Source organism: Taurulus bubalis (genome assembly GCF_910589615.1).
Source record: "Taurulus bubalis genome assembly, chromosome: 2".
In the NCBI taxonomy this organism is placed as follows: Eukaryota; Metazoa; Chordata; class Actinopteri; order Perciformes; family Cottidae; genus Taurulus; species Taurulus bubalis.
This window is the reverse complement of record NC_136590.1, coordinates 16,417,527-16,441,631: the sequence shown is the minus strand read 5'-3', so window position 1 is coordinate 16,441,631 and position 24,105 is coordinate 16,417,527. Positions and strand designations below refer to the sequence as shown.

At 44.6% G+C, this 24,105-nt stretch overlaps 1 protein-coding gene across 1 annotated transcript; it reads left to right on the top strand.

Moving 5' to 3' along the window:
• Positions 1-125: 125 nt before the first annotated feature.
• Positions 126-22,956, top strand: tnrc6ba (trinucleotide repeat containing adaptor 6Ba; the record flags this gene model as incomplete). The annotated part of the gene is made up of 23 exons (XM_079214096.1): positions 126-273; positions 2,676-2,765; positions 8,195-8,216; positions 8,732-9,169; positions 9,301-9,494; positions 9,624-12,372; positions 13,459-13,623; positions 13,834-14,066; positions 14,413-14,487; positions 14,677-14,901; positions 15,114-15,233; positions 15,451-15,576; positions 16,830-17,000; positions 17,632-17,754; positions 17,843-18,044; positions 18,269-18,436; positions 18,603-18,749; positions 19,103-19,246; positions 20,006-20,098; positions 20,966-21,169; positions 21,511-21,578; positions 21,700-21,839; positions 22,380-22,956. Exons 2-23 carry the CDS (start codon positions 2,709-2,711, stop codon positions 22,954-22,956), a joined length of 6,441 nt encoding a protein of 2,146 aa, XP_079070222.1. The 5' UTR covers positions 126-273; positions 2,676-2,708.
• Positions 22,957-24,105: the final 1,149 nt, after the last annotated feature.

The window sequence follows — 24,105 nt, the reverse complement described above, 5'->3', positions numbered from 1 at the left end:
GCCGCCCGTCAACCGACTGACTCCACAGCGCTTTGAAATTTAAATTCTTCTGCACATTAGGGTTTACACTATTACAACGTCAGTACTTATTTACAAACCAGTAGCTTAGTACGCGTGCATTTCTGATCATCTGTCACTCACTTGACTGTCCGCTCAGACGTCGCTGTTCTTGTAGCCACGACGAATGCCTCAAAAAGCTAGAAAAAAATCGCACTGAAGCACTTTAGCTAAACTAGCTAGCGCGCGAGCTTTTCTTCATATGTGATTCCAGAGGTGAGTAACGTGAGCTGGAGGTGTGTGTGGTCGTTCATTCACATTGTTTTGAGATTTCATATTTGCAATGCATGCAAAATGACTGCAACATACTTGTCAATGAAATGCCACAATACGTGCTCGCCGAGCTACCGCCGTTAGCCCGACTAGCTACTTGTAGCTTCTGTCAGTCGGTAACTTAGCTCACTGAGCTAACGGTCGATAGCTTTAAGCTAGCCGTGTCTGTGATTGTGGATGTGCGGCTCAAAGCAACGTTAGTTAACACAACTTAACGCCCAGTTGGTTGCGCGCATTAACTCAATAGTTAACGTGCGCGCTGCTTGGTGTCTGCGTATTTTTACAAGTATGAACAGAAACCACTCCTTAATGTTGGCCATCGACGAGACGCTTCACCAGCAGCTGCTGTTTAACTTGTAGCACACAGTGTACACACACTTCTAAGTACAGGGATGACGGCGGTTCAGTTTAGCTTCGGCGGTTTTAATCAACCATGTATTTGATTCTTGGAGAACACTTTAATATGTTTATCTGCCGAAAGCGCAGCTTCTCCAACGCTGTATATGGTTAGCTAGCTTAATGCGGATGAGCTTGTGATACCGTTGACCAGACATCGCAGGTACGGACACATTAGTGAGCTGGTGTCGTGTAACGTTATATTCCTGATTTTTAATGGTAGCTGGATGCAAATCTCGTAATAACTTAATGTCCAGGTCTGTCTTTCCGGCGCACCAGGCCTGAGGTCAGAAAGGCTTCAGGAAGGATGTCGACCAAGGAATCCTGCCTGTTGAAAGTGTTGTGGCACTAAGCAGAAACGAAACCAACTAAAAATAGACACCGTCAGGGCCTACCACTCTCACAAAAGCGTTTGCATTTAAGAGCTGGAAAATGGATAAACTGACAACATGATATGATGAGCTTTGATATCCAATGGGATTTTGGTTATTGCCAGTATATTCTAGTATATTGGTGTATTCAATTTGTGCTTTTCTTGCATCACAGTAGAGTGTCAATATTAGTTAAAGTAACAGTGACTATCATTACCTGTTTGGCTATCAATTATGTTTTTTCTTCAGAGGGAAACATATCTTTAGGCGTCAAAATCTAACCCTAAAGAAGCACTGCAGTTATATCAATACAGAGGTATCTAACTAAAATGTTTAGTTATTTGCATTTGTCCATGTCGGCCTGCTCTATGTAGTTCTATCTTCATGACAGGGCATAAGTTGGTGTTCTTATATTGCATGTGTATCTTGTCTCACAGGTGTTAAAGGGAAAATGTGCCAGCTTTTACGTGGATGTCTAATCGGTACTGATTGCAGATGTAGTCCACTGAAAAAATGCATTCCCAGTGCGCGCTATATCAACTGAATAAGCGGATCCCTCCTGCTGCAGAGCCATACAGGCTGTGCCTACATGTACCAGGATGCATTGCCCGCAAGTGACAATTTCGCTTTGTCTGACAAATAACAAAGGTCTAGAGCACACCTTTGTCCCAGTGAAGAGGACAACTTTCATGCATAGCAATGTGCACACACAGCTTGTTCTCACTGGGTTGGCATTGGCATCCAACAGAAACTGCCCACGCTGACATTCATTACAGCAGAATTATTCCACATCTGTTGTATCGCAGAGCAAGTCAGTGTTTGCTCTCGGCAGCTCTGGTGGTCCCCTACCGGCCATATCCTCCCTGCAGCAGCTACAGCCTCTAGCGGCCTCTCTTTGGCTGAATACGATGAATATCCAAGTCAGCCAAAACACTATAATATCTACACTGTACAACACATTTTGCAGCTGCGTCCCAGAGACAGAGTTTTCACACTATATGTCAACAGAGTTGGGTAGAGATAAAGTTGAAAATCAGCAAATTTTCCCTTTTTAAAGAGCCTACATGTAATCTGGAAGATTTGTGCACAGTCTAACAATTAGAAGCATGGGTCTCAACCCTCTAGTTGGTCACTTATTGTTTTCATAGCCATATGCAGACTCACTCAGTCTGCTTACAAGATGAGTTGGCTGACTATCAATCAAGCCCCTTGTAAACTGTCTAAATTGGTTGAAACTACCAGCGTGATCAGTTTACAGCATTCTGCATGCGTATGATGGGGATAATTACTGTTTGTTGCCCACATGTCCAACAGTATTTTTAGCTCTAGCACCTGATGGCTGATTCATCCGATCAAGCATGCAGTCCAATGTTGCTTACTCACATGAATGGAAGCTCACATGGCCTCCATCCACAGTGCAACTGTTACATTGTTTTTGTTCCTTAACTCTTGCTGTGGTCATCATTCAATTTCGGTCAATGCTTTTTTGCAGCAATTAACTTTACAGTAAAGAGCCTGTGGCACTTGGGAATTTTAAAATGGTGAATGCGTGATAACATTTTGAAATGCCCTTTTCAGAAGAAAGGAGTATCAGGACAGGAGCAGTAGTTCATGGAAGACAAGAAAAGGAAAAAAGACGACAAAAGGAAAAGGGAAGCCTCTCAGAAGGTGAGCATGTTCAAAATTACGTGCAAGCTCCTTCATCTGGGTTGGACACCATTTAACAAACATATGACAACGCCGTGTTGAACAATAGTTAGACATTTTTGTTAGAAGTGTTATTTCTGCTCATTTGCAGTTGTGTAATTTTTGTGAAGATTTAGGATTATACTGTTTTCATGTTTTCCCATTTAAAAGCTGTACTTCTGATCAGTTTACATTCACATCAAAAGAAAGTGGTTCCATAGAACTCATGAAATAACTTTAATTGGATGTTAATATTAGAGATTGACCTTTTAGTGGGTTTTTAATGGCCGATTATTTTTTTTGGAGCAAGAAAAAGCAGATGGACGATTAATCAAACCAAACATCTTAATCAAGGTAATAATACCTGAATAGATAAATCTGGATATTTTCAGCAAAAGTTGACCTCATGTGTTTGGAGCATCTATGTATGTCTTGGCTTATCTGGTGGCGGCTGCGCACCCATCGGCCACTGCTGGAGTCCAGTTCCACGATAGCAGAGGTTTGGTCGATAAAACGGACCGGATAGGAACTTAAGTTTTTATTTGGTGACACATGTATCAATTATTGTCAAACCATTGCTGTTTCAGTCAATTGTGATGTCCTTAAAAGAGCTGTAACATTCTGAACATGAATAAAGCAGCAAACAACTATTTGCTATGTTAAGATATAGTGGAGTAATGTCTATCTGAGCAGAGAATGAAATTGCTGGCCGCACAAGGTTTTAGGGCTATTGGTGCATGTGAGCGTGACCCACTCGTTAGCTTATGGCTGTTGGTCTGCTTTCATATAGAGGTCATAGCTGATAACACCGTCCTAACCAACAGCATTGTCACGGAAGCGTAGCACCTAACCCTCAGTTTCCCCTCAGGTAAACACTGTTTGCTCTGTCTGCACTTTCGCTCTAGATTGCACTGCTAGCGCTGTAAGCAGCGTTAGTTCTGAGCCGCTCATCGTTGACATGTTGAGAGCCGTTGAGTGCTCTCAAATGTTCCCAATCTCGGATCTTGCACATTTGAAGTGTGCCACTTCTAGACATGAGACCCCACTGTCCTGCACTGAACAGCTGTTTTTACGTTGGTACATAGGAAGGAGAAATTGGTTAGGAAGCTAAACATAGAGGGACTTAGGACCCAGGGTACTGTAGAGACAGACCGGAAGGGTCTGTGGCCGTTTCTCAATATGCGTTCTTCTCTGTACTTGTGGACTCGTGAAACGTCATCAGTCACAGCCCAAGTACTGTTCCAATTCAAACGTCCGCTTCTCGCCAAGCACGGTGAAAATGCCCGGATGTGACTTGATAAGCCCATTTTACCGGGGATGCATCGGAGGAGACTTGTGCGTACTTGAGACAGCCAATATTCCAGAATGCATTTCATACCAGCAAACGGGGAACAATGGCGGATGAGAAAACTCCCAACTGAAACGACAACGGCGACGACACAAACACTTAAAGTAGTGGTTCTCAAACTTTTTCTGTAAATAACTTCATTTTGTGACTCCATCTGTGCTTTTATAAATAACAGAATAAAGAAAATTACAATCACTTTCAAGTAAATCAGATTGCTCCATCAGACAATGTTTTATTTTTAAATTGCAATCACTTAGAACAATGAAAATAAAGTTATAGCTGTGCAAAAAATAACTAATATTTAGTTACTACTAAATAGCTCATTGTGGAAAACAAACGGCTATTTTTGTTTTGCCAAACAGAATGAGTGCAGATATGTGTCAGCCATCAAGTTGCATCAGTATAAGTGGCTGCAGTGAGCCTCTACACATCTTTTATAAACGGTACTTTGATACAATTCATGCTCAACATTGATTTTGAGATCTCTTTTCTGTTTTGAGACGCGCAGCAGCAGAAAGGACCTCACAGAGACTTCTGGCAAAGAGCCAAAAGTCGGCAAGTGGCGCATGCGCATGGGTTATCTGTTAACGGCGTAACGTAAACATTTACCCGAAAGTAAAGGCATTTCTCCATGTATTTATTAGCAGCTCATTGATGGGTAGAAGACACGAGCACTTTGGCTCGTTTCACCTGGAGCAGGAGAGCTGCTCCGGTGCGAGGAGCTGCTCCGGTGCGAGGAGCTGCTCCGGTGCGAGGAGCTGCTCCGGTGCGAGGAGCTGCTCCGGTGCTGTTGCCATCTCCTTAACCTGGGAGCGCTTAAAACGCAGATATAGCAGTCTGCTTTTCACGCGACATATTTTTCGACGCTCTCTGTCCGCTGCTGTGTGTGCTCAGTGCTCACCTGTGTGTGTGCGTGCGCATGTGTGTGTGTGTGTGTGTGTGTGTGTGTGTGTGTGTGTGCGCATCGGGGCGGAACTCCGCTGTGCGTGATGCAGAGAAGAAGTGTTAACGCGACCACGTAGAGACAGAAATGACAAGCTGTCATGTGGATAAGATCAATAAAATACGTCCGTTTAGTTTGTTTAATAACAGAACAAGGTGTAGACCTGTTCTATAGGAAAGAGAAACTTAAATGACGACTTGTGATCATGCGGTATCGAGAAAATTACAGGGGGGATGTTGGGCTTCTTCAGGGGGGCGCTGGTCATGATGTTTTACCCTGTTAAAGAGCGTTAGTTGTGGGTTATTAATTGTTGTTATAAAGTTAGAAACCATGACATCTCAGTACACGCAATACAACTAGCTCCGACTGCTGGCGCCCTCAGCGGTGAGCTGTGAAAAATAAATGTTGCTGCCTGCTGAAGAGCGACAACTGTTGTTACGGCTATGCGCCGGTAGGGTTGGGTACCGAGAACCGGTGCCAATATGTCACCGGTTCCAACACATCCGGTACCTACCGGACCGAAAAGCAACGCAGATTTTGGTGCTTCCTTCCAGTGCCTGAGCCGATTTTAAATACTTTTTTTTTTACACTACTCTGTAAAGTTGCACGGTATATAGATTAGGGCTGCAACAACGAATCGATAAAAATCGATTATCAAAAGTGTTGGCAACGAATTTCATTATCGATTCGTTGTGTCGCCCGATTATTACGCCGGGCAATAAATCGCGGAGAAGAAAAAAAAGAGCGTAGCAGAGCAACTGGCCGGCCAGCGTTTCTGAGATTAGAGTGAGACACGAGAAAAGCTGAGGTTGTGATGTTTTCAAAAATAGAAGATCTTTGACAAGTCGAGTCTTGGCCAATCAGCGTCTTCATGTTCCTCAAACTTGTTTTTAATGGAAGCTAGTCAGCTTGCTATCGCGTTAGCTAACGTGTTTGGTTGTGTATTGTCGTTAAAGTTACGTTATGTTCCGTTACAGTTCAGTCTTGCTTGTAAAAAAACGTAACGTGATGAAACATGCCGTCACCCCCCGGTCTGGTTCAGTTCACGCTGTCACTTGTTAACGTTAAACCGGCACACCGGAGGATCTGGCTGAAGGTTTTTTTTTTTTTACTCAAAGTAGAATGAAGCAAATCACGTAGTTGGGCTTAGCCAACAACGTGACGTCGTGGTCTTAAGAGACCCAGAATGAAAGAGTTTAAGGAAGAGGACGCTCTATATGGAGCAGTACAGCTTCCCTCTGTCCCAGTATTTCATACATATTGATAAAGCAGGGTATGTAAATGCAGCCTCTGGAGGGATCAATGACAGTAAAAAGGGCTCACATTTGGCAGATGTAAAGGATAGATGTGTATGTTTTTAGTGTTAGTCCATTTTGTTGTTTTAATTAACAGCTCAGGGATGTTCAAGGAGCAACCTGTTTGTGCACTTTCTGAAGATGTTTTGCACTGTCACTTCTGTTTTTGAATAAAGGGTTGGAAATGAACGCTTTTTTGATAAAAACATTTTTTTATCCGATTCATCGATTAATCGAAAAAATAATCAACCGATTAATCGATTATTAAAATAATCGTTAGTTGCAGCCCTAATATAGATACTAAAAAGGTAGCGCGGTACCCGCACGCTAAAAACGATTATTAAAATAGCGTGGATCAGAGCACACTCGCTGCTCTGCTCTCTGTCCGCCTGCATGCAGAGCGGGGCTCGAGGGGGCGGGGCTTCCAGAGCTCACACACACAGCGCGCGCACACAGAGATCGCTGGAGGCACGAGCTTTTGAACGTCCGTCCTCAGCTTGCTGGAACAAATCTCTCCAGTTGATATTAATGATGACGTGTAGTCCAGTAAAGCAGCAGTTTGTAGAATCCAACAGTCTCTGAGTTCTGTTGCACACGGTCCCATCAGGCCACCTGACTGTTCTTTTTTTAAATATATATTTTTATAGTTTGAAGTTAAAAGGTTTGAAGTCAAGTGTTTTATATGTACTTATTTATTTATATCTATAATATACTTTAAACAATTCATAATATTGTTCAATTTGAAAAAAAAAAAAATTGCCTTGGCAATAAAAAAGTATCGGTTTAGGCACCGGTATCGTTTTAAAAGTATCGTTTAGCACCGGTATCGGAAAAAAAACAAACGATACCCATCCCTATGCACCGGTATGACGGTATATGAAAAATTCATACCGTACAGAAATTTGAAACCGGTATACCACGCAGCCCTAATACCCGTCCAATTATCATATGTTGGTTTTAAGAATATGATCATGGTATGTATTCATCATTGTCACATGTTATATCAGCATTCGAATGGATGTCAATTGCATGTCGTACCGTTTAAGGCAGACCTGGACATCTTACGGGCCACACCCGCCTGAGGTCAATCAAAAATGAAAAATAAATAAATAAGATGCTCCCCATAAATGCAATACAACGGCACTGCTTTTACTTTAAAGGCGATTTATGTATGTGTGCGCGCACTCTTACGCAGCCTCGCCGGCAACTTGACGACTTGCAGACTGACGTGAAAGCACGTACACATTAATATTGAGTTAATTTAATTAAGTTCAGCTATTGGTTCGGCCCTCCACAACGGTCCCAATTTCTCATGTGGCCCCTTGGGAAAATGAATTGCCCACCCCTGGTTTTTAAGTGATGTCAAACATTTCTGTATTTTATTTTAGTTCATGTCAAATTGCTGTGTTTGTGATTGCAATTCAGAATCACTGAAAACCTTCTCTTAGAAAACAAGTTTGCATTGAGCTCCATAATGTAAGTTTAGGTTGTTTTGAGAATATTATATGGTACTAACCAAATCACGAGTCAACAATAATGTTGGAATTACGTCTGTCTGAGTTACAAGAACACTAGAAGACCTAACAAGTCTCAACAATGTGATGTATTTTTTATTCTTTGGTCAACCACAATCACATATGTTTTTCTTGTGAACCCCATGTTGTCTCTTGTTTTATACATTCTTTTTCATCTTTGCTCATCACATTTTGTTGCACTGAGGTTTGACATAGGAATGAAATGAAAAAAATAAAATGTCTCAGGTTGTCCTCAAGATACTTTAAAAGAATGATGCAGTAACTGATATGTTTTTTTCTCATCATTTTAGGTCACCGAACAAAAAAACAAAGGTAAGCAGTCAGGTGATTGCTATGTTCACTTATCTGTCTTCTGACATTTTCTCTTGAATTTTGATTCAGATTTGTTATAGGTAAGTTGTGTTTGTTTGGAACACTTTCTCTGCCACTGCAGATGTTAATTTAGAAAAACAGACCCTTGTTAACCGATCATTAACTGTTAACCGACAGGATTTGTGCCTTGCATTCATTGGGGATCAGCTTTAACTGATAACAAGCAGTCAAAAATGCTTATTGTCGCTTGATGGTGAAACACTTAATTAACAACAATAGTTCATGGCTTGTCTTCATCGGCTTTCACAATACTTGCATGTTTTAGTTTAGAAGAAAACGCTATCAGTCAATGCTTCGTAGCATTTTCCCTTTTCCTTATTTACTTCATACCAATGTATGGTTAGTGTTTGCATTTCCAGAAAGTGAACTGTGCACTGTTCTACCAAGATCTACTTGGTTAAATTATTCTCAATTTCACCCTACCCATTTCTCTCTCTGCCTTGCTCTTCCTGCAGTGCCAGACTTGACCAAGCCAGTGTCTGCCCAGTCTCCTGCCACTCAGAGCAGCTCTGCCTCCCCCAGCCCTGGACCCACCCCCTCTGCCTCCCCATCCCCAGCCACCTTGGGCCCTGGCAGTGCTGCCTCCCCGTCACAGGGCGGCAACAATGCCAAGCGCCTGGCGGTGGCCAACGGACAGCCGACCTCCACCACCATTTCTTCCTCCACCGCTGGCGGCCCCGGTGCTGCTGGAAACGGTAGTACAAGTAGCGGAGGCGGAGCCCAAGCGCCTCAGCAGCAACCGCGCTACATGCCGAGAGAAGTGCCACCGCGATTCCGCTGCCAGCAGGACCATAAAGTGCTACTGAAGAGGGGTCAGCCGCCACTGTCCTCCATGCTGCTGGGAGGGGGAGGCGGAGGGGATGGCCCCAATGCAAACATAGCTGCTGTCTCGGGTAAATTTGTAGGTTGCTGTTGATCACATTTCGAATCGATCCATTTTATGGATCGATCAAATGGAAAATACTTTCTTTAATGTTTCCTTTTGACCCCTAAAGTTTATCTCTTGTGGGATTTTCTTTTTCAGATTCTGGTGCAGCTGCCTCATCCTCATTGGCCCTCACCTCATCATCAGTTGCTGCTTCTACTACTACTTCTAATTATGCAAATTCCATGTGGGGGGCAAGCTCAGGCAGCCAGGTCTCCTCTCAGGGCAGGGAGAAGGTGATCGTTGATGGCAACGACCTGGAGGAATGGCCTAGCATCGCTGGCAGTGATGGGGTAGGAGCTTCTTTCACTGGGGCTGGAGGGGGCAGCAGCAACAACGGAATTCCTGTGAACAGCATTAGTGCCTCTGGCAACCAATCCTCACCCACTTCCTCGTTCTCTTTGCCCAATGAATGTATGCAGTCGTCCAACGGTGTGGCATGGGGGACGGCTGCCTCCCAGGGTCATCTTGGAGGAGGGAATGCAGTAGCTGCAGCTGGGCCTCTGCTACAACAGCCCTCCTCACTTTCCAAAGCCCCCGCTGTGCCAGGGAGCCATGATGCCAGTGGCCCCGTTGACGGCAGCAGTGGGATTCCAGGTGCCAACTTCAATCCAAATGCCAACCCTTCGGCCTGGCCTGCCCTGGTGCAGCAGGATGGGCCTGCTGCTGCAGAGGAAGGAGGTCCGTCTTCCTTTCATCACCAGGGCCCTGGAGGGTCTTTATCTGCCAACAACTCTGCTTCCCTGAGCCTAGCGTTGGGAGGCGGGGCAGCCAGGGTGCTGGGCGGTCACCCACCTATATCTGTGACTCAATCAAGCACCCATCAGCGGCAACTTCACCAAATGCAATCCAGAGACAGAGAGATGGGAGGGGGGAAGTGGGACAGCGAATCAGCGGGACCAAAAATCGTAGGGGGGGAAGGGATTGGTGCAGGAATGGACCGTGGTGTGGGAGGAAGCGAGATGAGTGTGGGAGACCACAGCCTTGCCTCCTCATGGAGAGGCCAGTCTTCTTACTCTTCAGCTAACTCCAAAATTGGTGCCTCAAGGACTGATGGATGGGAGGCAGGAGGAGGTGGCACAGGGGGAACAGGCACTGAAGGAGATAATGGGACATCGGGTTGGGGGTATCAAAGTTCCACTAGTGGGGTTAGTGCTTGGGGCAGTTCTGGAACTGAGGGAAACAGTAGTCAAACCTCCGGGGTATCTCAGGGAGGGTGGGGGTCATCAGGAGTAGGAGGAGAGAGAGGAGTTTCTGATGGTGATTGGGGTGGGAGCTCCACTGGTATTGGTGGAGCTAATCCAGGAGGTGAGGGAATTGGTGGAGCATGCAGCAGTAACAGCAGCAGTAGTGGGGGCAGCACAGCTGGCAATCCTCCCACCTCCTCCTCTTCCTCAACAGCCACCACTATGACCAGAGCTTGGGACAATCACAAGGGGGAGAATGAAATAGGGGAATGGGGTGGGGGAGTAGAACTACAGGGAGCACAGGGAGGATCGTCATCTAGTGGTGGAAATTCCAGAAATGGGGGCGGGCCTAACAGTAGACACAGTCATCCTCCCCAACCTGAACCTAATGCTGAAGCTGCCTTAGAAAACCTGCTCAGCCGGTCTGATCTGGACCCTCGGGTCCTGTCCAACACAGGCTGGGGCCAAACACAGATCCGACAAAACACGTCCTGGGACTTTGAAGAACGTGGAGGACAGAGTAAGGGTAGATCATCATCAGCTACATCAAAACACACATCTTCTCTTGGTGGCTCCTCTCAGTATTCTGGTGGACCCAGGACTCTAATCACTGATTCTATGGGTCCAGGGGTCAATCCCGCCCTGGTTCCATCTGCTGGGTCCTCCGGAGAGGGCTGGGAGAGCAGCAGCAACAGTAGCAGTAGTGGGGCCTCTCTGTCTGGGAGAGCCCCACCAACTTCAGGCCCCAACATGAGAAATCTTGGCGTCTCACAATCTGGGCCAGTGACCACAACGGGACCCGGAGTGGGGTCAGGGGTAATGCCAGGACATAGCCAGCAGGGTAAGGCAACAGGCTGGGGTGGAGGAGGTATAGGGGCTGGGGGAGGGACGGTGGCTGGGGATGCCCAGCAGGCCAAGGGCTGGGGAAATGAGGAATGGAGAGACGGTAGTAGTAGTAGTAGTAGTAGAGGAGGAAATGGAGGAGGATGGGGTGATCCTGGGCAACAGGTTGACTCAGTGAGTGGAGGCTGGGGAGGAAATAAGGAGGAGAAAGGGGCAGGGGGGTGGAAAGAAATGGGCGGGAATGGAGGAGGCAGTGGGTGGGGATCAGGCCAGAAGGCTGGAGCAGGTAGGGACTGGGGAGAGCAACAGTCCAAATCAAATAGTGGAGGAGGGGGATGGGAGGATGACAGGAAGAATGGAGGAGGAAACTCAGGTGGGGATAGTTGGGGAAGCTGGGATGATGGTGCTCCTCGGAGAACCTGGGGAGCAGGTGGCACAGGGGGAGGAGGAGGGAATGGAGGAGGGGGGGTGGGTGTTGTTGGGGGTATGGGGTCTAAACCCCATCAAAATTGGAGTGGAGGAAACAAAATGCACCAGATGCCAAACAGCCAGCCGGGTTCCATCACAGGCCCGCAGGCACAACTGCAACAGCAACAATCACAGCCCCGCAATCAGCATCCACAACGACAGCCAACGTTGGACCAAGGGGCTAATCAAGGGGTCGGGGGGAGGAAACCCATCTCTCAAGCCCAGAATCAGAACCAAAGCTCAGGCTGGACCTCAGGGCCCATTCCTGGTAGCTCCGAAGGAGGTGGAAGTGGATCTGAACAAAGTGGCTGGGAGGAACCCTCACCACAGTCTATAAGCAGAAAGAACGAGATAGATGATGGAACATCAGCATGGGGAGACCCAACCCATTACAGCTACAAGCCAGTCAACCTGTGGGATAAGAAAAGCGCCCCTGCTGGACAGCAGTCACATGACCAGCAGGCTCAGGCTCAAGCTAAGCAGCAGCAGCAGCAGCAGCAGCAGCAGCAGCAGCAGCAGCAACAACAACAACAACAGCAACAGCAGCAGCAACAGCAGCAACAGCAGCAGCAGGCACCTCCAATACAGCAGCAGCCTAGCAGACAAGCTGCAGCGCTTGGAGGTAACAGAGACTTCAACACTGGTCATGGACCTGGAAAAACTCCAGCTATGGGTAAGACACCACAAACTTGGATTTTAAAGTTGTCATGAAGAGAAAAATAGGTTTAATTCATAAGTTAATTGAATTTAGTGGTGTTTTTTTTTATTATTTTAATTGTATTACATTTATTTATTTACACACTTTCAGACAAACTTAAATATTAATCAAAACCTTCATCTCTCACTATGAGCTACTTTTTAGTCAAAACAACCATCAGCCAAATGAAAGATTAAGACTAATTAATCATAGATATTAGATACAGAGTTTACAGTAGCATTTGGGACACGCGCTTGAGAACTGCAGTTGATCCAGTTGTAACTTTGCTGCAGGGAGATTGAAAAGCAATGATTACTAACACAATGTGAAGGAATATGATTCCTGAAATAAGAAAACAATCCCATTGCTCAGTGTAATAGTATACACAGAAATGTAATTAACAAACTATGTGCATTCACAAATGTAGGGTTACCTGGAAGGCTGAATGTGTAACAGCAGTTTCCCATTTAAAGGTCATGTGTGAATTGGGAGTTTGTTTCTGAATCAACTTGCTGTTTGACAGCTTAAGAAGTTGAAGCATTTTGACGAATGTCCCTCATCAATTGTTATTAACTCAAAAATGCACTTCTACAACTGCTGCTTTTACAGGAAAGGTTGATCTGCTGTTTATAGTTCAGCATGGAGGTTTAGCGAAACAAAATGACAACTGAGAGACAGCTTTCCAGCCAGCCACTTGCTTGCTATCTTTGCAGTTTCATCTCAAAGCCATATTAACAGCAGTCATCCACAGCACTGTAGCTTCGGTGGGTGCTCCAACTGAGTACAGCCAGTGAATATTCTCTGGGTAATATTTTGACTGTAGAGAAGATGCTTTGATTTTAGACCAATGTGCCAGACGACACCAAGCCAATAACGCATTAAAAAAAAAGTACATCTGAGGAAGAGAATTGCAATAGGTGTTTCCGAATCAATTTTAAACCCCTTTGCATGTACGTTCACTCTAGATGCTGGACTCAAATTGAGAGAAACAATTGTGTCCTTTGTCAAACAGGTTCTACAAGATTGCTCCAACTTGACTTGTGTTGTCTGTGTGTGCTGTAGGTCCGTCAGGTTGGGGTGGTACTTCTCCAACTAGTCCTTCAATAGACAATGGCACAGCAGCTTGGGGAAAGACTACTGACGCACCTACTGGTTGGGGAGACCCTGACGATGCTGGAGGGAAGACAGCGGGCTGGGGCAACCCTCCTCCCAACCCCATCAAATCTGGTTAGAAAAGCAAATAAAAACAGTTGTTATTTGCGAGATACCCATACAGTTTTATTTTGAATATTGTGTTGGTTGTACCAGGTTAACCTAGAGATAGGTGGTGCATTGCATTTGGAACATTGGCATGCATAATAGCCCGCTAGTCGAAAACATAAAAATTGATCTGTTACTTCACAGCTTGGCATTTAGTGTGACTCTTTTCTCTTGCAGGTCCAAAGTCTATGCAAGATGGCTGGGGGGATAAAGAGTGCTCTGTGGCTGCCTCGCGTCACTCAAGCTGGGAGGATGAGGAGGAGGGAGGAGTAGGCGGCGGAGGCGGAGGCGGAGGCGGCGGCGGCGGCATGTGGAACAGCCCCGGCTCCCAGGGAAGCAGCTCGTCTTGGGGACAAGGAAGCAATGGGGGCTGGGGGCAGAGCCACCCTGGGAAGAAGCCCACCAACAAGGTGGGTGGCGAAAATAGATCTTGATGAAAGAACAGCGCAAAAAAGATTTTGTCAAAAGACAAAGGCATGCCATTTATGTCCTGCAACCTTCATGTCTGTAAATATGTATTCAAGGAATAATTTAGTTATTAGAATTATGTCGAATTAAGGCATGGATGTATTTTATAACATTTCATAAATTAGCTAAGTTGAAGATTTAATTAACCCTGGGAAAGTTGGAGACTGGTTTCTTCTGATTTTGTATGTAATGTTATTGCATTCATCTAAATAATATTTTCTCTGTTAAAACCCATGTAGAACTTGAACGTGAAATCGTAGTCTGCTTGCTTTTTATTTTTTTTCTCAGGGTCCACAGAAGGTTGGCGGAGGAGATTCATGGATGAGCCCCATCAACAAACAGTTTTCTCACATGGGGCTAATGGTAAGACAAAACAAGTCTTTTTTACTCATGAATCTGAGTGTTATTGCGGAAGGGAAATGTCAAAATGTTCCTACTTTCAGATGCTTTGTTTTTTAGCGTCTCCACATACTTTAAAGCCAAACTGTTTAGACGCTTAGCAGGTTGTTTATTTCCGACATGATGATGATGGCGGCCTTTTTTGCTGGACAGAATGATGATCCCAGTAGCCCAAACATCGACCTGGCTCCGGGTTCTCTCCAGGAGAAGAAGATGGATGTGGAGAAAAGAGGCATGGGGATGGGGATGAATGATTACAATGGAGACATAAGGAAGGGAGGAGGAGGAGGAGGAAGAGGAGGAGGAGCAGGGATGGCTTATCGTCCACCTGGTTCCAAAGAGGCAGCACCTGGGGATGCTGGGTCCTATTATGACAAGGTAATGTCTCACTGCCATCGCAGCAGTCTTTGTCCTCTATGTTTTTCTCATGTCTAGATCATGTTTGTCCTTTCTTACTATTCTTTATATCCTCTTGTGATTCTACCTTTTTCTTCTTCGTCTGCACCATTCCTCCCTGTCTTATTCTCCCCCCCCCCCATCCTCCTTCACCACCACTCAAATTGGTCTTCCATTGGCTGTCACTGTGACAGACCTTGCCTTTGACCAATCAGGATTGGTGCCTTGGGGAGGAGGGTCCTTGCTCTCTGTACTCACCACCCACTATCTACAAGCCCCATTCCCTCTTCAACCAGAATATTCCCTTTAGACAAGTAAGATAACCGCGCCTCTTGTTTCTGTCCTGACATTTTTTTAAATATCAGGTTCTTGAACTTTTTCCTCTTTTTTTTCTTTCTACGTTTTTGAAAGATAATCATACAACCATCCCCCCAAATTGTCCTGGCTGTCATGTTCTGTGTATGTATTTCATGTATATGTCTCCATTGTTATGGGTCCTCTAAGGTTTGAATTTTAAAACTATGATCACAGGGCAGTCACAGTATCTTTGGCAGCAGTGGAGGGATGGCTCAGTCAAGACATCAGCCAATTGTCCCACCCATAAACCCGTCCCCAGGGATACGAGCGCAAGTGCCTCATCAGTTCCTGTCACCTCAGGTACAAATGCTTTTGCTTTTATTCTGTTGCCATTATTCTTCCCAGCTGTCTACATACTTCTCATTGACAAAGTTAAAATGCAGTCGAAGCTTAACAATTAGCTGAGCGATTAGTTTTCATTGATTAGCCTGTTCTTATGATCAAACTCTGTATGGCATCTCTAACGTTACTTGCGGTGTATGAGGATGGATGGCTGCTTGCCAAATGTAATGTTGTGATAAATTGCTGTTGTTTCCTCCCTTACTTTATTATATTTGATACGAGAGTTCACAGCATCTTTGGGTGTTTGTGCGTGCGTGCGTGCGTGCGTGCGTGCGTGCGTGCGTGCGTGTCACGACTCTGCCCCTCATACAAAGATGGAGAGAGGCGGTTTGCAATGTTGCTCTTTTGTGCGGAGATCTCACTCCGTAACTTCTTAAGTACCGATTACAGAAGCGTTGACTCCGGAAATTAGCAGCGGCTTTAGCTAATGCTAGTTAGCAGAAATTAGGTCAAAGAGACACTGGATTACCACTTCAGTTATAAATGTAAACATTACAAGTTACATTTCTCTTTTATTCTAATCCCCAGTGAGTAGTAAAAGAGCACTGTTAAATCTGTTTCTTTAATTAACAATGAAAAAATGTTTTGTCTGATCAATAATCAATGAATTAAATTTAAGTAATAATAATGTCCGTGGCACTTGTTATTATGATCAACTCGTAACTCCTGTTTTGTGGGAAAGTAAAATGTCAACATTTGTAGCTCCATGCACATATATATATATATATATATATATATATATATATATATATATATATATATATATATGAGAGAGAGAGATTTTTTTTTTAAAGGTGAAAACTAGCAGTGAAGCAATGGTAGAGAAACCATTATTAATTATAATTGGCTCCAGTGGAGGATATACACTGTATATCCAGAGGGGGGTCTTTGTGCTGTGAACTTTCTGTGCTGTGAACTTTTTTCTGTATAATTGTCTCACTGTTATGTATATGTGCATACTTTCTCTTCAGGAAAATTTTGATCATGCTTCCTTAAAGAACACAAAGTGAAACGCATGTCTTTTCCAGGAATTGACTCAATTTAATTCACTTACTTGGGTCGAGGCACTTGTTAAGAACCGTTAATGAGAACATGAAAGCGAATCGATGTTAATCGGCAAGAGGCAGTATACTAATATGGTTGCTTGTGGCTACAGCACCAAAGTGTTTCTGTGGTAACAGGTGTGTCTGCCTGCCGTTGTCTGCCTCCAGGTGCCAGGCTCCGTGCTGAAGCAGATGCCCCCTCCCAGTGGGAGCGTGGGGGGTGTTGGCGGCGTGGGAGGAGTGGCAGGAGTCGGGGGAGGTGTGTTCCCTCCACAGCTGTCCCCCCAGCATATTGCCATGCTCAGCAGCATCTACCCGCCTCACATCCAGTTTCAGTTGGTAAGAAGCAGCACTATTTATCTGCAGGGTTTCATCACAGCTCTGCTTAGTTTGGAAATATATGAAGAAATGATGTGATCATTTCTCAGTCCTGCGCAGTTTGGGAATTTCACTAACATGTTGAAATACTTTTCACATATGATTGTACATTGTGTGCGCATGTACCCATATGGTAAATGTCAACCAATAGTGATTTTTATTTTTATTACTTGCATTTCTAATTTTCTGATAGCTGATACTGAATTACTCACTAAAATTAAACTCATTAACACCCATGAAATCAAACCAAGCAATTGGGTGAAAAATATGTTTTCTGGAAATTGAATTGTAGGAACCCTGTCACCATAAAATGTCTTTAGACATCATTATAGGATCACACTTATTTCAAACCACACATTTGACAAGATTCTGTGATGCAAATGTATTTTGGGGACACAAACCTTTGCTACAGCTCAAACTCACTGCCCAAATATGTATGTAACGATTACTCCTAGTGGACCCCTACAAATATATTTCAGTCTCCATAGTTTATCAAGTGCAAACTTGCAAATTGTTGTGCAGAGTCCATTTTTGTCTCTGTTGCAGTCATTCCTCCTCACTCTCTTAATCTGTTTTGTCTGTGTTCGTTCAGGCTTGTCAGCTCCTCCTACAGCAGCAGCAGCAGCAGCCGCCGCAGCAGCAGCAGCAACAGCAGCTGCTGCAAAACCAGAGGAAGTTCCCACCGAATGTGCGGCAGCAGGCTGACCCTCAACAGGTACACACAAATACAACATATCACTCCTTGGTCACTTCTTTACTTCCTCCTCCCAGCTGCTGACTGTTTTTTTTGTTGGTTGTGTCAGCTGGCCAGGATCATGGCAGTGCTCCAGCAGCAGAGGCAGCAGCAGGTCGGGGGTTTAGGCAGCAGCTCCAAGCTTTCCCCCTCCCACCATGGTGGAGGCGGCGGAGGGGGTCCCAAACTGCTGGGGGCTGATTCCCTGCCTCATCCAGGCCTAGCGGGATCTGTGGCTGATATGCACCAGAAAACTCTTGGACCATATTCCGGTGAGTGCTTGTTCCCTTGTTTCAAAGATAAAAATAAATAATGTTTATGCACTACTTTTCCAAGAGATCACAGGTTAAGCCACAATCAGTATAGCACTGTGAAATATGTCGTACTTCTACTTTTATGTTGATAAATTTGGTATGCTATTTTTATGTAGCACAAGAAGTTTCCTAACAACATCAATTAAAAAAATGTTTCCCTCTGTTTTCTATATATCTGGCAGGATTTGGATCTGGGGTCAACCTCCCAGGTCTGGATCTGGGGGGCTCTGTAGTGGGGGGTCCTGGGGGCATGAAAGACCTAGGGATCCAGCAGTCCCGCTTCAAATGGATGATGGAAGGACACTCTTCTGCAGACACCACCTCACCTGAGAACGCATTCCACAAAAACGGTGAGATGTTTTTATTTATTCATACAATGTTCTTTTTTTTAATGTGAAATGAAAGGTTGTTGAGGCAGCTTGTGTTAATGAGATTAGATGTGAAGTCACATTTTAAGGTGATTAGTGCCCCCATCTGGTGTTCAGCGACGTAACAACCATTATCACCACCTTCCAGGTCCTGTCACCCCCATGAAGATGCCGGGGGGCTCGCCCTACTCTCAGTATGACATGATGGTTGGGGACGGGCTGGGAGACAACTGGCATCGCACGCCTGGCAACAAGATGGGTACCAAGCCTCCCACCACGCCCAGCTGGCCCCCTGGTCAGTGACAAGTTATAGTTTAAGTGATAACTCTGAGTGTCTATAGAGTATACCGGTATGAATTTGAATATACCGTGCTGACTGGTAGAGCAGAGAGATGCACCATTCATTCTGGTTTTCAGCTGATCTGCCAGTCAGGTCCATATTTCTGATATTTACACACACACGATTATACCGTGATATTAACTTTAGGCCATACCACCCAGCCATAGTGATAACCTGAGCTAGTCTTAAATAAGACATAAAGGAGAAGAGATATCTTTTTTTACTATCTGGGAGAATAACTATTTGGGAAAGTGTTCTCTTCACCTTTTAAACACTGATTTTAACAGACCACATGTGTTTCTTTTCAGAGTTCCAGCCTGGTGTGCCCTGGAAGGGAATCGACCGTGTCGACCCTGATTCTGACCCTTACATGACTCCAGGGAGCATGATGGGAAATTCAGTGTCCCCCAACCTCAATGATACTGAGCACCAGTTGTTACAAGACAATACAGGTAAGCATTTAACAGCTACACTGCCTCATTATTCTTACCATAAGATGTGGGGTACCTTCCCCATTTTATAATTTCTTGCCCTTTTTTGTTTAGTTTTCATATATTTTCTTTTGTTAATTTTGCAGAGAGATTAAAGGGAAAGTACACCACAAAACAAAATACATATTGTTCTCCCAAGGGTTGCCAAGTGTTGTAGATATCGGCCGTAGAGATTTCTGCCTTCTCTCTAATATAATGGAATTAGATTGGCTTGTGGTGCTCAAAACGTCATATAATACATTTGGAAAACTCAACAGAAGTTGTTGTTTGTCTAGTCTAACGTCCTTTGTGTCGTCTAACGTCTCGAGACGTTAGAAAGGCCTAGAAAAATTCCTTGTTTTGTGTAAACATTCCTGGCAAATAAACAGTTTCTAATTCTGATTCTGACAACAATGTTTCTAACCAGAAATCATGACCAGGTTACTCAAGATAATCCACAGACCTTGTTGGGAGCAGTTTCATTTAGGAACTATTTTCTTTCTCCCAAACGTCACCGCGCAGAAGGAAGCGTGCATGTGCTCAGGGACGAGATGAGAACATTGTATTTTGAATTTTGGGGTGACTTGTCCTTTTTATAAACTGAACTTTTTTTAGCCAATAAACAAGTTTTCTTTCATGTTTATGAAATTCTTATTTTTATTTTTTTATAAATATATAGTTGTTAAAAAAATAATTCAAGAATGAATGACTAATGCATTTGGTCAATGCCTTTATTTGCAGATTCCACCCCTCCCCTCAACACCTTGCTGCCTTCACCTGGTGCCTGGCCCTACAGTGCCTCAGACAGTCCCCTCAACAATGCACACAACTCAGGTAACCACACACTCGCTGCATCTCATCTCCGGGCTGGTGTGTTGCTTTGTCTTGATTTCTGAGTAGAGCTGAAATGACTAATCAATCAATTGGATTACTCAAATTACTTGGAGAACTAATCCCATTGATTATTTGTCAAGTCATTTTTCAAATGTAAAACATTCTTTAGTTCTTTTTAAATTGTTGCGATTGTGAGAAATTGTGATTTTATTACTATCCTCTGACATTTCATAGATAAAACAATGAATGGATCGATTGAGAAAATATTCTCCAGATTTATTGGTAATAAAAATAATTGTTAGTCGCAGCCCTATTACCTCACATATTATGATCTGTTTTGAGATCATTTATTGTACATAACTGAATGCTATAATTCACAACCTAAATGTCAGTTTTTCTTGACAGCTCAGCTATTTCATAACAATAACTTTACCAAAGTTGTGCTTTTATTTTGCAGTTAATACTGGACCACATGCACTGTCTCCAAAATGTGCTTCAACAAGCTGGAGAGTTGTAATGCTGGAAAATTGTATTCCTAACGCAGTATTATGAGTGATAAAAGTTATTTGATTGGGTCAAACAAGAGAAGGCCACAGTAGATGTAGGAGAAGCCTTCAAGAACATACGGCTTGAAGGCTGCTTCTTCGGTCATGGGCATAATGACGTTACATCTCAACAATCTTTAAATTGTGAGCGGTCTTGATCTTTTATCTTATCTTGTCTTATTGCTTTTTCTGTCATCTTTGTCCTATCCGTTGAAAGTTCTTCTTGATTTCAATGCTGGTATTGTTACATATTGGTATTATAATCAGAAGTGTTTTTATATAACCCCTCCAGAGCCTCATTCACTTCTCTGTAACGCTACAGCAAAGTACACAGACTACAAGACCAGCTGGCCCCCAGAGCCCATCGGACACAAATCCTGGAAAGCTAACCGTGGCAGCAGCATGAGCCAGCTGTCCCGCCCACCTCCAGGACTAGCCAGTCAAAAGCAGCCATCGCCTTCCCCTTGGTCTGGAGGAGTCCCTCGATTGGCTGGCCGGGGCTGGGGCGGCGGCTCTAGCACCACTGGTAATGCCCGTAACATTTTTCATGTTTTGTAACCAAAGGTTGTCCCTTTTTATCATCCAGGTGCAGTGCTTGTGGAAATAGTCATCTGATTTAAATGTACACATGAGTTAAACACCACTGTCTCTGATTGCTGAGATGCATCACAGTGCTCTTTGAGCTAAAGAGTCCGCTTATATTTTATTTGGAAGTGTAGCCAATCCTTGGTGGAAGCAACAGGGAAAGACATTCATCATTTATTACATTTGAGAAGTCGAGGGGAAAAAACGGAGTGTGATTGTGTTTACGGGGAATGTGGAAAACTCTCTCACATTCAGTTTTCCCTGTTTGCGCTCTCTCTGCAGCCTCAACCTGGAGTGATGGCAGCTCTCGGGAAAGCTGCTGGTTGGTGCTCAGCAACCTCACACCACAGGTGACACACAGACACACTTTACAAAAATTACTGTTTAAACAAGCACACAGAAGTAATTCTGGATGGAACCCGTCACTCTTCCATTTACATTCTCCATTGTCTATCTTGCGTATTCCTGCAGATTGATGGCTCCACTCTGAGAACCATCTGCATGCAGCATGGCCCTCTGCTGACCTTTCACCTTGGCCTGACCCAGGGCACCGCTCTGATTCGCTACGGCTCCAAACAGGAGGCTGCCAAGGCCCAGAGCGCACTCCACATGTAAGACTGTTGTTTTGAAAGCATACTTTTGATATCACTCGCATGTTTGTATGGTAACTATATAGCTGAACCCAGTAGCTTCTTTCAGGGACAGTGTCATTTTTACACTTGGAGCGCCCTTAGAGGTAAATTGAGTTACCTTTAGACAGAACCAGGCTGTTTCCACCTGTTTACAGTCTCTATGCAAAGCTAAGCTTTCATATTTACCATACAGGTATAAGAGTGGTATTGATCTTCTCATCTAACATTCAGTGAGAAAGCAATTGGATATATTTTCCAAAGTGTGAAATTATACCTTTTTAAAGTACTCACTGTTATTCACTGTTGCACCATTAGTATGTGGGCATGGTATCAGGCATCTTGTTACTGATAACCTCAGTCAATTCAAGCCTCTGCCAAAATTCATATTATTTCTATCATCACTAAATTCATTAATACTCTATTTTGGCAAATATTAAATGATTTAATCTATTAAAAGTAGGGCGCCACAGGAAAACAAGAATATGTATACATTTTAAAAACGCCTTCTGTTTATATTAGGTGTGTTCTGGGTAATACCACCATCTTGGCGGAGTTCATGAGCGAGGAGGATGTGGCTCGCTACATTGCACATTCCCAGGCAGGAGGAGCAGGGAGCGGAGGAACCACAGCCGGCTCTGCAGGCTCCGGGCCGACAGCCCCCTCCGCAGTGGGGTCCAACGGTAACGGAGGGAGCTGCGAGAGAGGCGGAGCAGGAGGCAGCGGAGGAGGAGGAGGAGGAGGAGGAGGAGGAGTAGAAGGAGGCTCCATAGCTGGAGGAGCAGGAAATGGAGGAGCCGGGCCTTCCAGCTCCGGGTGGCAGAGTCTGGACAGCACAGGCAGCTCATCGGACCAGTCAGCCACCCAGGGACCCGGGCTGGGCATCTTTGCCCAGTGGAGCAGCAATGGGACTGTGGTGGGCGGGGCCGGAGGTGTGGAGGCCGGAAGGCAGGGTCTGTGGGGGGGAATGGGTGGGATGAGCGGGGCGGGGTACTCCAGCAGTAGCCTCTGGGGTTCCCCGTCACTTGAGGATCGTCACCAGATGGGCAGCCCCGCCTCACTGCTGCCCGGGGACTTGCTGGGCGGGGGGGCCGACTGATACACGCACACATCTTTTACAGTTGTAATACATATGTCATTCTCTATTTATTTACATGTAGAGATGACGTGAATTAAAGCTCCATTGGTCACCGAACATGCAGTACATGCAGTACATGCACACATTATTTCCACACATACTCATTAAACCGCTTAACTTTAAATGAAGACGACAGTAAAACTTGAACCGGGGGAAAAGGTGAAATCCATTTAACTCTTTAGGACTCATCTGGATAGCTCTTTGTCTTTTTACTCCAAATCCCACCATCTGCATTCAGAGACCCGATCACTCAGGCATGCACTGTAGACAGGCTCAGCCAGAGTCGTACATGTCAACAAGTTTAGCTATTGCTGTTTTTAGTGTGCCACCATTCTTTCTTTTGTATTGCTATTTAATGGTCGAATCTCAAAATTCAGACTTGCAGACTGAGCCCTCATAAACCTGGCTGGCGTACTTCTAAGTTCTCATGTTGGAAGCTTCATATCGGGGAAGGATCTATAGTTTGTCTAAAATGGGGACGGCGCCACACAACTTTGTCAAATGGACGATCAGCAACCTTTGAGATCTGGAGAAGGAGAGTGTTTTTAGTAGGTACCGGCACTGCTACCTTGGTGGAAATATGCCATCAACATGGGACCCAGGGTAAAAGAAAAAAGAAAAATCTAAACCGAAACAACATTAGCCAAACTTGCACTATATGCCTCTGGGTTTGTTGATGACAAATCCTCCAAAAATCCCTCCATTTTTTTGAAACGGCTTCAACACAACTACACAGACCGTACAGGACGACCTAATGTTACTACAACAGCAGTGGCCTTGGCTAACAACCAGCGGCCGCACGCCCGCCATGTCAGCAGCCTTCACACCTTCTCATCAGTTACACACTGCGCTTATATTTGACAAGCAAAATTGTATCTCCTTGTTGATGTATGTCAGTTGTTTATCATTTATCTCTGTTTTAAAAGAAAAGAGAAATGTGTGAAACTTTGTGGAAATTCAGAGCTGTCCTTTTTTCCCTTCAAAACACTGACCTCGCTATTGTATTTTTTCTTACTCGAGAAATCAAGTTGGTTATTATATATTGTCATGACGTTAATGATGACTATGATCACTTATTTGCTCGCTGTACAAGGTGCCCTCCTGCCTGCC